The following is a 14521-nucleotide window of genomic DNA, read 5'->3' as shown; positions in this document are numbered from 1 at the left end:
ATTACAGCTAGACGATAGAGTTAGAAGGAAAATAGAAAAATTAGGAATAAATACTAAAATAAAGATGAATTAATTCTAATGCTAGGGCTTTAAAATATCTTAACCGATAACAATTCATAAAAGTGAATCAATGAGAAGCTGTTGAAGATTTTGCAACACTTTAATAGGATTAAAGCTATAACGGTGGAGATTTCTATACCGGACAAACACGTCCATCTAAAGTTCAAGCATCCATTCAAATAGAATTTGAACCAGCCATATGTACACAAGATAAATGATAAAGTTCTTATGAAACAAATATGGTATTATCTTCGAAAGACTCCTTGACGTAAATCAAGAACTAACCAATAATATCAGAATTGTACTTCCCTATTCATAATCACATTACGACTTTTATCCTTTATGATTCTATAACTTTATAAGAACTTGTTTCAGTAGTCGCTTCATCAAATAGAAAAATGTACTTTGAAGGTGTCAAAATTACTAATAAAATAATATTGATTAATAGCTTGTGGCGATCTTACATCTTTCAAATGCGACATGTCGATTAATGAAAGGCTAATTATTCTTAATAATCAACTGATTGCGTAGCAAAGTAAGCTATAACCATCATAGGTATTAAAATATTTTTCGAATTGTCAGTTTATAATCTTAGTGACGTTGGAAATAGCCGAACGATTATGGAGTATTTATGCAGTACCTCTATTAGTGACCTTTCGCGAATCAATCTATGCCATGAAGTAGAAATCAAAGATCTTTAAATGATGCTACATAAAATGGATTATTTCTTTAGAAGACTCAATTTAGATAAAATTGTCTGTATGAATGTTTATTAAATGCAAAAATTCTTTCTATTTGATAATGGTATTCGCATCGAGCGATGTACTCCACCCTACGCTGCGGTAACTTCTGATCAATAGTAAACTGGTTTAACCTATTTATTGCCGTCAAACTGTATATAAAAACTCGTTATCTTTGTACACAAATAAAGATACTAAATTGTTTGTATTCTATTTCAGAAATAAATGGAAAATTGCGCACGTTCACTTTAAACCCTATTCAGTATTAATTATGATATATGGTACATGTTACGCACACTTCTGAAATGGAATTATGCTGATAGTAAATACAATAAAGTATTAAACTACGGTACTCTTACTAAAATAATGGTGTAATATTAGAAATCAGTTGATAAAACTATATTATCGTAGGTCATAAATTTTGTTTTTATTTTATATTAACTGTGATTCTGAATTATTGCAATATAGAATCAACATTTTCCTTCAATATTAGTACCTAAATTTAATAATAACAATGTAAAAGTCACTATGGGGTTAGTGAACACATTGAAATTTTACGAAATCTTCCCATGAACGTCATCATAATTAGAAAATTGACAAAACGTTACGCTTAGGATTGAGAAGACTCCGTAATGTGTCTTAAAATTTCCTCTTAAAGTCAATTTATCAAAATTATTATTCATCACAGTGCGATAAGAGATTTCGTCAATAGATTGGCACTTTCAATTAGGTATGTTTAGAATATAGAAGTTAAAGCAAGTACTGGAAAAATGCTCGGTTCAAGATTTTGAAAAACTGACAACCCTAGCGATCGACTCACTTAAAATAGTATTTCTTACAGCCCATATTGAATACGGTAGCTAATAATGGATTATAGAAACTTTTATCAAACCAGCTTCTAGTCATGACTTTTCCGTCTAATTTTTACCTAACACATAAATATTGGCTCAGATTACTATTCAGGATGGAAAAGAAACTGATTGTAGTATATTTACTTGTAGAAGACCAACATTAACCGATAATACTGGTTGATATTTAATTAAATAATTACGATAAATTGCATCGATGAAAAAACTGAATAACTAAGTAAACTAAATGCAAATTATATTACTGCTTAAGCTTATATAGTAGAACAAGCATGCCGGTCGCATTTTCATGACATAAATTCGTATCTGATATCGATGTTAAAGTACAAAATCGTTAACAGAATGTTAACAAAGTGTCGTGGGAGTAAAGTAAGTGAACGAAAATCAAGGAATTGTCATAATATTATTCATAGGAGAAGTAATTTTTAGATAAACCAATCATTATATATAATCTGTACAGTTTATATTTTATAACCCTTGTCTGATCTACATAAGATCTCTATTGGCAAACAACCGTTTAGATTAAACGAGTCGCACAGCGCTATGCGATTGATTTAGTCGATAAAATGTCTGCTAATGATGTAATTTTATACAGGAAAAGTAGCAGATAATTTTACAACTGGATTCATATTTATCGAAATAAATTGATATCTAATTAAACTTTTATTTATATGTTTGCTTTACACATTGATTATGTATACTGTTATAGTACTGGTTTAATTCGATAATAAAACCCACTATCCCTTAAGCTCGATACTATAATTAAACTTAAAAACAAGATTAAGCCGCAGATAGTAAAAACGAAATTGATAATTGTAATACAATAATCGTCACACAATACTCAAACCTTACTGACACAATCTTCATCGGCTCTTTCTTGTAATTGAGATGGATCAAAGTTATTATTAAGTTAATTAATAGCCCAAGTTAAAGCCGCTGGAAAGATATTATTTTGATGATCGTACAATTGGTTTTGGGGATTCATACGCAAATTAGAAATTGATTAAATAATTTTTCAATACAAAATCGCGATATCCATTTTTTTATGAAGAAGACGGCAACTATTTCTTGTATAAATAGCGTCTAAAGTAATAATTTGTATGGGTGGCGATTCTTTAAATTAATTTAGTCAAGTTTAAGCTATTTTAAGGTCTAATTTTGTACCAAATGATTACAACGTAATTGTGTTTGGAGGCAATAATGAAATCCATTTCTAGAAATTGACCATCTATTGTTTTTGTTGTGTCATAATTTTTAATAACAATTCTAGCAAGAAAATTTCATTTCTAGAAATACTTTAAGATCTCAAGTGCCAATTTTACATAATATTAAATTGGACTAATCGCTAAAAAAAGTGTAACTTCCTAGCATGAATACTTTGCCAGCAAATAAGGTTAATTTCGTGATTGGACGATTGAAGAATATAATGGGCAGATGTGAAGATCCATAGTTGATTACAATCGAATATGAAATTATGTGGCAACTTGGTATCTTACTTCAGTACCGAATAGAATAGGTAGTCATGGTTATATCGAACAATTAGTTCAATATATCCGGTCAATAGCGTAGGATGGGCAAATGAAGTTGATGAGGTTATTGAATTTTAGTTATTTTATGAATTGAAAGCTATTGTGTGCGGATAGATTTCGTCTAATATTTATAAGCTAGATAGAAAATTATAAACTAGCTATTTTGTAATAATTATGGGATAGTGTAGTATCCTATGTGTCATGAACATCAATAATTATAACCAGTATTAAAGATCATTTTATAATGTTTAATTTATACTACAGTATATTACGACAAATTCATTCTTTATTAAAAGCATGAACGAGCCTACTTTTTTACTTCTGTCTATTTTTATATGCTTGCACGTCAATAGATAGTAGCATCGCAAGAGGTTTTATTTTACATCAATATTATAATCCTCGATCAGGTAAATCTGTAGTTCAATGCTGACGTCTATGCAATACTTGAATAAAAAGTAAATTGGAAGATTGTACATGTCAAGCAAAATTGAATTGAATAAGGCTAAAGATTTAAAATGAAATTGTAATTGTATACATTTATCTGTAGAGAAATTCTCCAATTATATATGACTACGTTGTTTTATGATCGAGAGATCTGTAATACTGGATAAAAATATTTAATTTGATTTTTTTCTGTTAAAGAATATATGCAATAGAACATTTGTTGATCAAAAGGCGGATATAGTGATACTATGGTTCTATCAGAGACAGGTTTAGCTTTGGTGAGATTTATCGATGTTTCGTGGACAATATGTTATGCTAAACTATGGCTACGTTATTGGATATACGTGTATCCCTGATTTAAAATAATTGATGAAATTTGACAAGAAAATATTTTAGATTGTACTTTGATACCTATTATGTTAAAATAACATTGTGGCCCTTATAAATAGGAAATGCTATCTGATAGTATATATTAGTATTGAATAGACAAAGACTTATATGAAGGAAGAATCGCTAATATTTCTTACTGTCAGTCATAGACGAAATGATAAGAATGAAATTGATAAATCGCTTTCACAAATATGATCTTAGTTGCTAATGTCCAATAAATTATTTAAACTATATTTACAATAATCTGAGATTTTTTTATTGAAGATGTCTGATAGATGATGCTATTTCATTCTGATATAAATATCTGTCTGTTAGTTGTTACAGCAGCGACTAATTCCGTGATATGAATGTTAATAACGTTTAATGACATTAGAGCTAAGTCTAATATTCAACAAAATATTGAATTGTTTACGGGTTCATATAGTAGCCAAGCATTTCTGCTTGATTGAGCATAATCAATATAGCTTTAATAAATACGACTTCATACGTATTTTCTATTTGACATATAACTGTTTGTCACGGTATGAAATACCATGGAGAATTAGATGACTAAATTTGGTGAATTTAACATTTTTATATGGTGATTATGATGAATTACTGGATGGGAATCACCATGGTTATACCTTGTTACAGTTAATTATATACTATACTGTAATAAGAATTCTCATATAGTAATTGACATTCACGGATTACAGTACTACTTTCTGTGAATGCAATCCTGATGATAACCCATTATATCTAGAATTAGTCAGTAAAGATTTATGGCTAATATGAATATTTCTGTATTAATTTGGTTATCGAACATGAATTAGCTGTTAGAATATTAAGATGATCCATCAATTTTAGCTGTTACTGAAGAGTACGGTATATAATCTTGGTATGCAATTAAATAAAATTAATTCTCTAGTCGTATCACGTAGAAGCAAAGGCGTCTAATTTCTCGTAAGAAGCTAAGGGATACCCGATCCTGGAGATTTTAGAATTTTAGAGACTTGCTGTTACCTAGCCCTTATTACGAAGCTGTTTCGTGATACTGTGTTATATGCTTACACTCCAGGATTAAAAAAAACGCATTGCCATGCTTGAGTTGTCTGTATTTTATGTATTATATATATCTTTAACCTTTGCTTGGCAAGCCTACTAAAAAGTATTTGTCTATAATCTATCTAATAGCACCATTTGGCAACTAACTAGTTGAAAACAATTGCTCACAAACTCTGTAGAAGACTAAGTTAACAAAGGAGATTTATATTATTTAGCGTAGTGAAAGATCCTTTATTTATCGTTGACATAAGTACGCGTACATTTTCATTAGCGCACTAGCGTGATAGAAATATCTATTTTTTCCTAGCCCTACAAGATCAGCATACGGTAGTAAGTCAGAGCATATTCGATTAGGATGGCAAGATATTCTCATCTTAATGTATCTTATTAATACACCAATGGAATAGAAACAACATTTCATCTGACTCTAATAATGAACGAGAGCTCATTCAATTTACATATCTTTATGTTATTGCTTATTCTACGTTAATTAAGGGTATTAGTTCGATGGCGAAGCATAATTTTTTAGTAAATAAGCATTTTAATCTAGGTATTAAAATTGATATAAGAATCATTTACAGGTTTATTCATGGACAATCTTTAACCTTATAATACTGTAATAACTTTTATCACTGAGAGTGGACTTAAAAGCCCACTGCAATAAAGAGATTACAAGAGAAGCCATGTTCTCATTTTAATTTTATAGTGAAATTAACATTTTTGGGATCCAAATTGACAGTTAAGTACTCCTATCCTTTATAATATTTATAAAGGTGAAAAATAACAGCCATCATTCTTAAACTCTATATAAAAATAAGCTTATTATTAATAGTAGTAAGCTAGTTTGACAGTGATCAATCTACAGCTGCCGTAATTACGCTAAAACATCTCCTTTCATTTCAACCACAAATACGCGTATATTAAAGAGGACTGAAGTTGTTTTTTAACCAGCTTACTATGCTATCCTTATTTAAATAAGCTTGAGCCTAGTATAAATTGATCTATATATCAACCGCAAAAGAAATCATCCTCTATCTTGCATTAAAGTAACTTACAATTAATAAATGAAAGCATATGTTTACTGACATGATAAGCAGTCCTTATTTAGAGTTGCTGTAATTAGTCAATCATTGATCCTGAATGGAAGTGATTGAAACAATTGTCTTAACTTTTAACCCTAAATGAATAGATAAGCGATTTTAGCGAAAGAAATTTCTTCTGCTATAATAGTAGATGTTCAAAATAATGTGTGACTTAGTATTAGTTTATAATTAAAATCTTATTGCTCAATCAAGCGTATAAATTAATACGGAAGACGGTGGATCCCAATCATCTACAGAATTCTTCATTAAGTTAACTTAATAGATATATGTGATGAAATATTATCCTATTAGTATATTTAATACGTAATGTTAATAAATTTTGCTTCTGATGAGCGTTTTAAATTCAGCGATGTCATGTATTAACTAATTTTATAACTATTCTCAGTAAATACAGCAGCTTTTAAATATCCTATACTTCTAATTAGAAATAGCTCATTTATGTAAGTTAGGAGATATTATTCTTAATATCTAGTTATCTAGATGAAATTACGAATAATATTTCCTAGCTTACATCAATGCTTTACACTTGACATATGAGATTCTAAGTATCATTTTGATATTGTGACAAGCTTTGTTGTGATATTGGAATTCTTCAAAAACTTTCCAGTTTAGATGCGATTTAATATTACATTATAGGATTGAGAACTAATCTTCCATGAAAATTATCTGATTCTTTTTAATAGTAAGTTTATCATCGCTTTTGATAGATTATTTAATTCATAAGTATTACTTTTTGGCACGCATGAATAATATTTATCCTTGTCAATTTCCTATAATCTCTTTCTCTTCATATGACGTCAAATTTCTATGATAGCATGAACGAAAAGCCTAACAAGCATTAATAACAACTATACGAATAGATGAAATTATAGAACTTCCTTATGACTATTAGCAGTATTATCGATAGACTGTGTTGCATAAATCATTAGAAGCAGCACGTAGAGAAGTCTTAAGCTTACTAAGCTATCAATATTCTTTTCGTCTAACTACTATGGTTGAAACTATAATGTTACTTGCAGAAGATCAATAGTGATGATATTGTCAATCTATTTAAGAGAGTTTACTAGATAATCCTTGCTATAGTAATATTCAGAATAGGAGGACTTTTACAATGATCGATTGGAATATTATACAAAAAGAAATTGGGGATATTTATATTATTAACAGTTATTCTTGTTAGCACATTTCTCTATGAGAATAGACAATGATTATTTAATATCGGAAGTCCATAATAAATTAATGGGATAGCTAAAGTTTAAGATTAGATTAGTTTGTATTCATTTACTAAAGAAAAGATGACAGAAAGTTAACAATGAGCTTGCTGTTCTAGAGGCCATCCAGTGCAAAAACGAACAGGTAATTGAAGTGATTTCAATGCCATAATACCAGCTTCCATTTTTGATCTACTTTCCTAATTTGTGTACAGAAAGGTGGTCACCTTGGGGAGTATTATGCAGTACTCTGATCTCCACAATTTTTAAGTAATTTACACTATTGAAACACCAATTAGAGCAAAATTGACCGTTTGATTGACCTAAATTATGCCATTTTGCCAAATTATATGAGGCGTTGTTAAAATTCAAGTATTACTACGTTCTGATTATATTTGTAATACATTAAAATTTGTATTTTTCTGCACTAGAAAGCGAATCATTAACCTATTTTTTTGGATTAATAAATGAACGCTAGAATATTAATGAATTAACGCTTAGAGGTTTGAATTTTGTTGTTACAAAGCTATTAGACAGAAAGGCTTCAAAAATCAGCTCGCTAGCTGGACTTTCCCATAAACAAATAGTTCAGTCGAAAGGAGTCAAGGCGACTCTAACACGGCAACACCAGCTCCTAAGCGCGAATGATTCATTCCTGAACAATATTTCCACTCCTCTAATTCCCTATCAAGTATCTCTACACTTTTCAAGTAATCTACACCATCAAAGCCGCCAATTACAGCTAATTGGTCATTGAATGCAGTCAGGATCATTCCACTACGTAACGTAGTCATAGACGTGGTTGGAATCCAGGTGTTATTTCTGCTATCGTAATATTCTACAGTTTTAAGTTCTTTAGAGTCATCTCGTCCACCAGCGACATGCAATATTCCTAGAATTTAATAATATTTGACTTGATTCTGAGATTTTAAAGAACAAGTCAAATTTCTATAATTTATACCTAAATTATTGACTACAACTGTAAGCTATTCATGAAGAATATTATGACAAATCAATCATACTTTAATTTAGGTCAAAACAACCGCAATGATAGGGTAAATGAATAGTTATTCAATTCAGCTATTAATCATTTAATTGACGCTAGCTATCCAGCCTATCCAAGATATCTACTTCTGCCGTTGTCTATTTCAATATCATATTATATCGTGAAAGTTTCTAATGTAATGACAATGTCTACTAAAGCATTTATTTCAACTTCTTCTGTTATATGAATAGGAATAGAAGACTTCATTTATTAGACTTTTAAAATGGATGTTACATTAATCCCCCTTAGAAGAAAAATTAAGTGGATAGTTGCTATTCAATGAAGATTGTACGATTGGTATGAAAGTTTAATTAAGATATTAACCTTTACATGGCTACAATTTAATGTAGACGGCGCTATTTGGTTAAAAGTTTAATAAAAAAAGCAGCTAATCCTTAGCTGTATCTATTATTACCATATCATTATTAGCATAAATATTTTAGTAGATTTCATTTTGCGTTTGTAGATACTAAAATGGTATCGATAGCAGTAAAACTACACTTACCGTTGATAACCGTTGCTCCATGATGCTTTCTTCTTTTATTCATGGGCGATATTGCTACCCATTGATTCTCTCTAGGATCTAACCGTTCAACTGTTGAAAGAATCGCAGTACCATCAAATCCACCTGCAGCATAAATACAATTATTTACTACAGCCGTTGCAAGCCCTAATCGACGAGATTTCATGGGTACAACAGAATACCACTCATTGTGATGAGGATCATAACGTTCGACTAGATTTAAACTGGAAACGCCATCTTGGCCTCCAATGGCGTAAATACAGTTATTTACAGTAGCAACGCCATGACTGGTATGGCAAGTGCGAGTCGTCGCAATGTCTAGAGACCAATACTTTGTTTTCGGATTAAATTGTTCCACAGTGTCTAAATAATTTTTACCATCTACGTGATGTAAAAAGTATTATAGTAGTTCAAAGAATTAGACAAATTATATATGCAGTAATCGTACCTCTGACTTACTTTGTCGTACGCTTTTAAATTAGTGTTTATATACATAGTAATTGAATGACAGGATCGATAGTACGCAAGGTTGGTGATGTGAATGTTAAAAAATTGATTGCAATACTATTTATTTTTCTTTTTTTTAACTAACTTAGTATTTCTACACAAGTTAATACAGGGATAGATCAATCTGTTAATGAAGAATGAGGTAATTTATCCTACATAGTAGCTCTTGTACAATCTGTGATGGAGATTTTGGATGATAAGTTTAACTTAGCAAAGAATAGATACGAAGATCTGATATCAAGAAACTTACCATGACCTCCAATAGCAAAGATACTATCTTCCAAGACTGCTACACCAACTCCATATCGCGGTTTATTCATTTTAGAAACTACTTTCCAGTTTCCATAGCATGCATGGCAAACTTCAACAGTATTATCAGCTTTTCCATGGCTCCAACCACCTACAACGTAAATCATAGTAGTGCTGGCTCCATTCATGTTAGTAACAGGAGGTTGCTTTGATTGATGAATTCTAACGGTGGTAGTGTTAGCTCTATTCGCAATCGCCTCTGGTAAAAGTAGGATATTTTTTGCTTGATCTACTAAATCACGACATTTTTCATCACATCTAATTAGTGGTTCTTGACTTACAACGGTAACTAGATATCGAGGATTAAGCGAGGATAAACGAACATGCTGTAAAGCCTGATGTAACTGATCTCGCCTTTGCTTAATATCATACCTTGCCCAATCGATAATTGCTTGGTAAATAAATTCTTCGTTCGGAACATTAAGATTACCTGATCTTAAGATTGCCACTAATTGTGTTATGGATAATGCCAAAAATTCAGTTTGTAGTACAATCTCAGTAAAATTTTCTTGAATATAAGCTGTTGCGGTTTGATATAAGTCTTGAGACGAATGATCATCAGCATAAGTTCGTACACTTAAACAGTTGGAAAGAGTTAGCTGATCCCTTAAAAATTGAGAGCAAGTATCCAATATTTCATCCAGTTGCATTAGACTAGCAATAGGAAATAGAATATGTGCGTTATTTTCGTTAATTATAATATTTGCCGTATACATATAATCAAGGATAGCTTCAACTGATTCTTCGTCCGCATCCTGAATGCAAATTTCTTCTTCAGGATTTATTGATGAATTTTCGTTAAATACGGCACGAAAATAAGGGCTACAAGCCGCTAGAATACCACGATGGCAGTAGAATCTTTTACTTTCAACGACCAATGTTACATCACACAACTGACCTTTACGTCGCAATTTATTGAAATAATGTAATACCTTAGCAGCGTGTTTCCTGGATCTATGCTTAATTCCATTACTGCTGATATCAGCACTAGCAGTTGATGATGATCTTGAGCCGCCTCTAGGGCGCTCATTTAAAGCAAATGGTAAGTTCAAATTTTGAGAAGAAGAGTTCATGATGTATGGAATAATCTAAAAAAGTACCAATCGCTTAAGCCAAACTGAAAAGTGTTCGTACGTGAGAATTATTGGCGTCGTTGCTTAGCGTTCTTCAATAGAAATAGACTCTAAAACTAGATAGTAATATGGGAAAAATGCAATATCCACTGTATCCTATGTGTATTATTTGTAGTTCATGGTCTTTCAATAACTAATTAATCATTTTTACTGCCCAATCGATTGTAAGAATTGAAGGCCAACTGGCGATTTTTATTAAAGATTTTTATTCCTGAATTATGGAATGTGTCCCATAATCTTAAGGTATTACAGCAATGATTTAAAGGTTTCCCTGCTGAGTACTTTATTCTCCTTATTTTTTATACTGTTACTTGAAAATTGTTTATTTTCTTAGACATCGTACATAGCTGGACGTCAGAAAAGATTTTGACAGGGCTGTGTAAACGCTTGTATTCATGCTGTTAGTCCATACTCAAATAAATACTATAATATAATAACTAAATAGTAAAATACGTTCTGGCTACCTCGATAGTTCTTAATTTCATACAAACATATATTATAGTACGATTAAGCCAACTTACTTATGAACTTTGTTAATGCCTGAACTTGTAATAGATGCTTTACATTATATGACATCAAAGGTCGTAAAATGAGTAAAAAATGTAATTTAAAGTTTGATAAGATAATTGTACAAAGCAAATATTACAAAATTTACTAAGATTGTTGAGAAACTTGTTCTGCAACTCTATCTTCCTCGTATTGCTTGATTTCTTGCAGTAATTCCTTATTTACTGTGAGAGAAAAAGCACAATAAAATGAAATGTTACCATAATTGACTTTGATTGTGGTTCAAGAAGAAAGATAAGTAATAGTTTATGCCTTCACTTCATAAATGTTCATTTTAGCATCACTTTATAAAAGGTTTAAAATAATATCTATAATTTTTTAATAGAAAGCTTTTGTATGGTATAGTATGACATAGCAAGTGTCAATAAGTTGAGTTTTTTTAAAGTATTGAACTAAATATACGATATTACTACTTGTAGAATATTCCAAGTTGCATGTATTACACTTTTAATGATTTACCTTTCTCAGGTATTAGTTTTCGTATAAATGGAAGTACGCCTTCCAGCAATACTTTCGTTTGTTCCTGCACTTCGGCAATTATAGGATCTGTATTGCTCTCGTACCATTCCGTTAATGTTTTAAATAACGCTGCCGCTTGTATCTGTAAGAAAATCGCATTTAAGCTTCACAATAAATTTAAAGCTCCAATTTATTATTTATTTGTTTTATTGTTATTGCTATTCAGATCGTTGTTATATGATGTACAGGATTACTATATAAGGCTCGTACATTGGCCCAGGAAGATTTTGTAATAATTACTGTAGGCACCATACGAATTTAAAGTCTATTGATATATCATGTATATGATGGAACAATAGTTATCATCGCCATGTTATAGTAATTCTTCTCATCTTTAAAATTTAATTATAATACCAGCACAAATATGAGTGCACTTGGGATAATCACATACTAAATAGTTATTCTGTTGCGCATTGAATACAGTAATAAACATTGTACTAGATATGGTAAAGTATTACTAAATAAAGTGTAAGTATATCTGGGAATGGTGGTTATATAAAAAATATCTTGCACGTTTTCTAAAATGTATATCAGTAGCTTGCATACAAATTTAATGTACTGCTAATGTGTTACCGATTCTCAGCTATATTAGTAAATGATGTATGGTCTTACTTTATATCTTACCCTATCGTCTTTATTAAGTTTTCCAGCGATTAGGTCATGATCTGTTAGGGTTTCATTATACGCTAGCATTTTGTACTTATAATTTCTTCGTATGGCTAATTATAGGCGCATATAAATAATGTGGCATAATTAAAATTGAACCTCTTCAGTAATATTATAACATTATGATATATTTTAAAAATGAAATACCTGCTCGTACTAAGTAGTCGTAGCACGCACTATGTCCATAACGTCTAGCTATATCACGCGGGCATTCTCCTTTCAGGTTTTTTAAATGTAAGTTTGCACCCTTTTCGGCTAAGATTTTTAGACATTCAATCCTTCCCCATGATGCAGCTCTATGCATAGCAGTATTGCCTACATCGATTGTAAATTACATAATAATTTTTGAATAAATGATAAAAAAAAATCCAATTTTTGTGATGAAATAATAGTGTATTACTCTACAGGATTTCTGCTCCATCATATTGGCCATCTTGTATTTATAGGAACGTACAGCATACCGATATCAAATTAATTATTGAGTTATACAATGTAATAATTGATCGTGTATTGACATAGTCCAATCTTACAATTAGTCATGATGTCATTTCGAGAACAGTTATCGCATCATTTTATTACTATGCTACTGATTTATTTTTATGTTCTAACCTTGGCTCGATATGCTATCCATATTTGCTCCATTTGCTATTAAGCCTTCAATGACGTCAACTTTACCTAACATACATGCTATATCTAATGGAGATTTGCCTTCATCATCTCTAATATCCAATAATTCACCATTAATCTCGCCTTCTTCATTGGTTATGAATTGCTGTATTTTTTCTGCATCATTATATATGACTGCTTTGATAATTTCAGTTGCCATAGTCAATGTACGCACACTGTACAGGATAATTGGGTAGAGTCGTTGATATTCTAATGGAGTTTATTTAAAAAGAAAAAAGCAATTCCACTCAACTCTAGCTAATTCTGTATGCTGCTATCAGGGATAGCAGTTACTATTGAAGATTTCCGATTAGTAGACTAAGCAGTGGCTAATTGAGTGCAGTAATAAAACATTCTCCGTCTCCTTAGCAACTGCATAATTGTATACTATAGCGCAAAGATTTGACAAATTATGCGCGTAAGACACCTAAGCATACAGGCTTTAGTAGGGTACACTGATACTATTCGGTACAATGTATTGACCAAACTTGACTAGACTATTTACTTACGGTTAATATACACCTACACTGCAAACTATGGCAGAGATTCTTTATTAAAAATGAAAAATAGAAAATAGATTTTCGAACAATCTCTTGGTTATGATCGGTTCTAACCTTAAAAGATAATATGACTAAAATCCCACTACCACAGCTGTGTCTGTGGTCTGTTGGCGACTGCTTTTCCACGCTACAACGAGTAACAGCCATAATCGTGTGTAAGCGCAATTAAAATTTAATTAATATAATTAATACGGTCAACCAATAAATTTAAATTCAATTTGATTCTATCACTGTGGGCACTGAACTTCCCGACACACTATACGATATAATTACACCGTGGAGAATATATTTTCACGCAGGTAGAATTGGCTGGCATAGCGCCATACTAAACTAGAAAAACGCTGCATTATGGCGGTATTTATCCTCCACTAAGAAGAGGTCATACAATCAACGGCTGCAGATGGTATAACATATACTGTTGTACTCTAGATTTCTTGTAAGAGCTGCAATGCATAAAATGCAAACAAGTTTAATATTACTCCAAGCAGGTTCTGAAGTAATTTAATGTTAAATTAAGTTAAAACATGCTAAAACAACTAGAAAAACGCTGCACTATGGCGGTATTTATCCTCCACTAAGAAGAGGTCATACAATCAACGGCTGCATAGGGTATAACATAAACTGTTATACTCTAGATTT

General features: G+C 31.1%; 2 protein-coding genes across 2 annotated transcripts; both read right to left on the bottom strand.

Moving 5' to 3' along the window:
- Positions 1–7989: 7989 nt before the first annotated feature.
- Positions 7990–10844, bottom strand: TRIADDRAFT_53368 (uncharacterized protein; the record flags this gene model as incomplete). The annotated part of the gene is made up of 3 exons (XM_002109353.1): positions 7990–8279; positions 8938–9336; positions 9713–10844. The coding sequence occupies 3 exons, from the start codon at positions 10842–10844 to the stop codon at positions 7990–7992; spliced, it is 1821 nt and encodes a 606-aa protein (XP_002109389.1).
- Positions 10845–11558: 714 nt separating this feature from the next.
- Positions 11559–13482, bottom strand: TRIADDRAFT_53367 (uncharacterized protein; the record flags this gene model as incomplete). Its single annotated transcript, XM_002109352.1, has 5 exons — positions 11559–11635; positions 11931–12072; positions 12615–12709; positions 12804–12971; positions 13266–13482. The coding sequence occupies 5 exons, from the start codon at positions 13480–13482 to the stop codon at positions 11559–11561; spliced, it is 699 nt and encodes a 232-aa protein (XP_002109388.1).
- Between the last annotated feature and the right edge of the window lie 1039 nt (positions 13483–14521).

The sequence above is a fragment of the Trichoplax adhaerens genome, genomic scaffold (genome assembly GCF_000150275.1).
Source record: "Trichoplax adhaerens TRIADscaffold_2 genomic scaffold, whole genome shotgun sequence".
Taxonomy (NCBI): Eukaryota; Metazoa; Placozoa; class Uniplacotomia; order Trichoplacea; family Trichoplacidae; genus Trichoplax; species Trichoplax adhaerens.
This window is presented reverse-complemented; position numbering and strand designations above follow the sequence as displayed.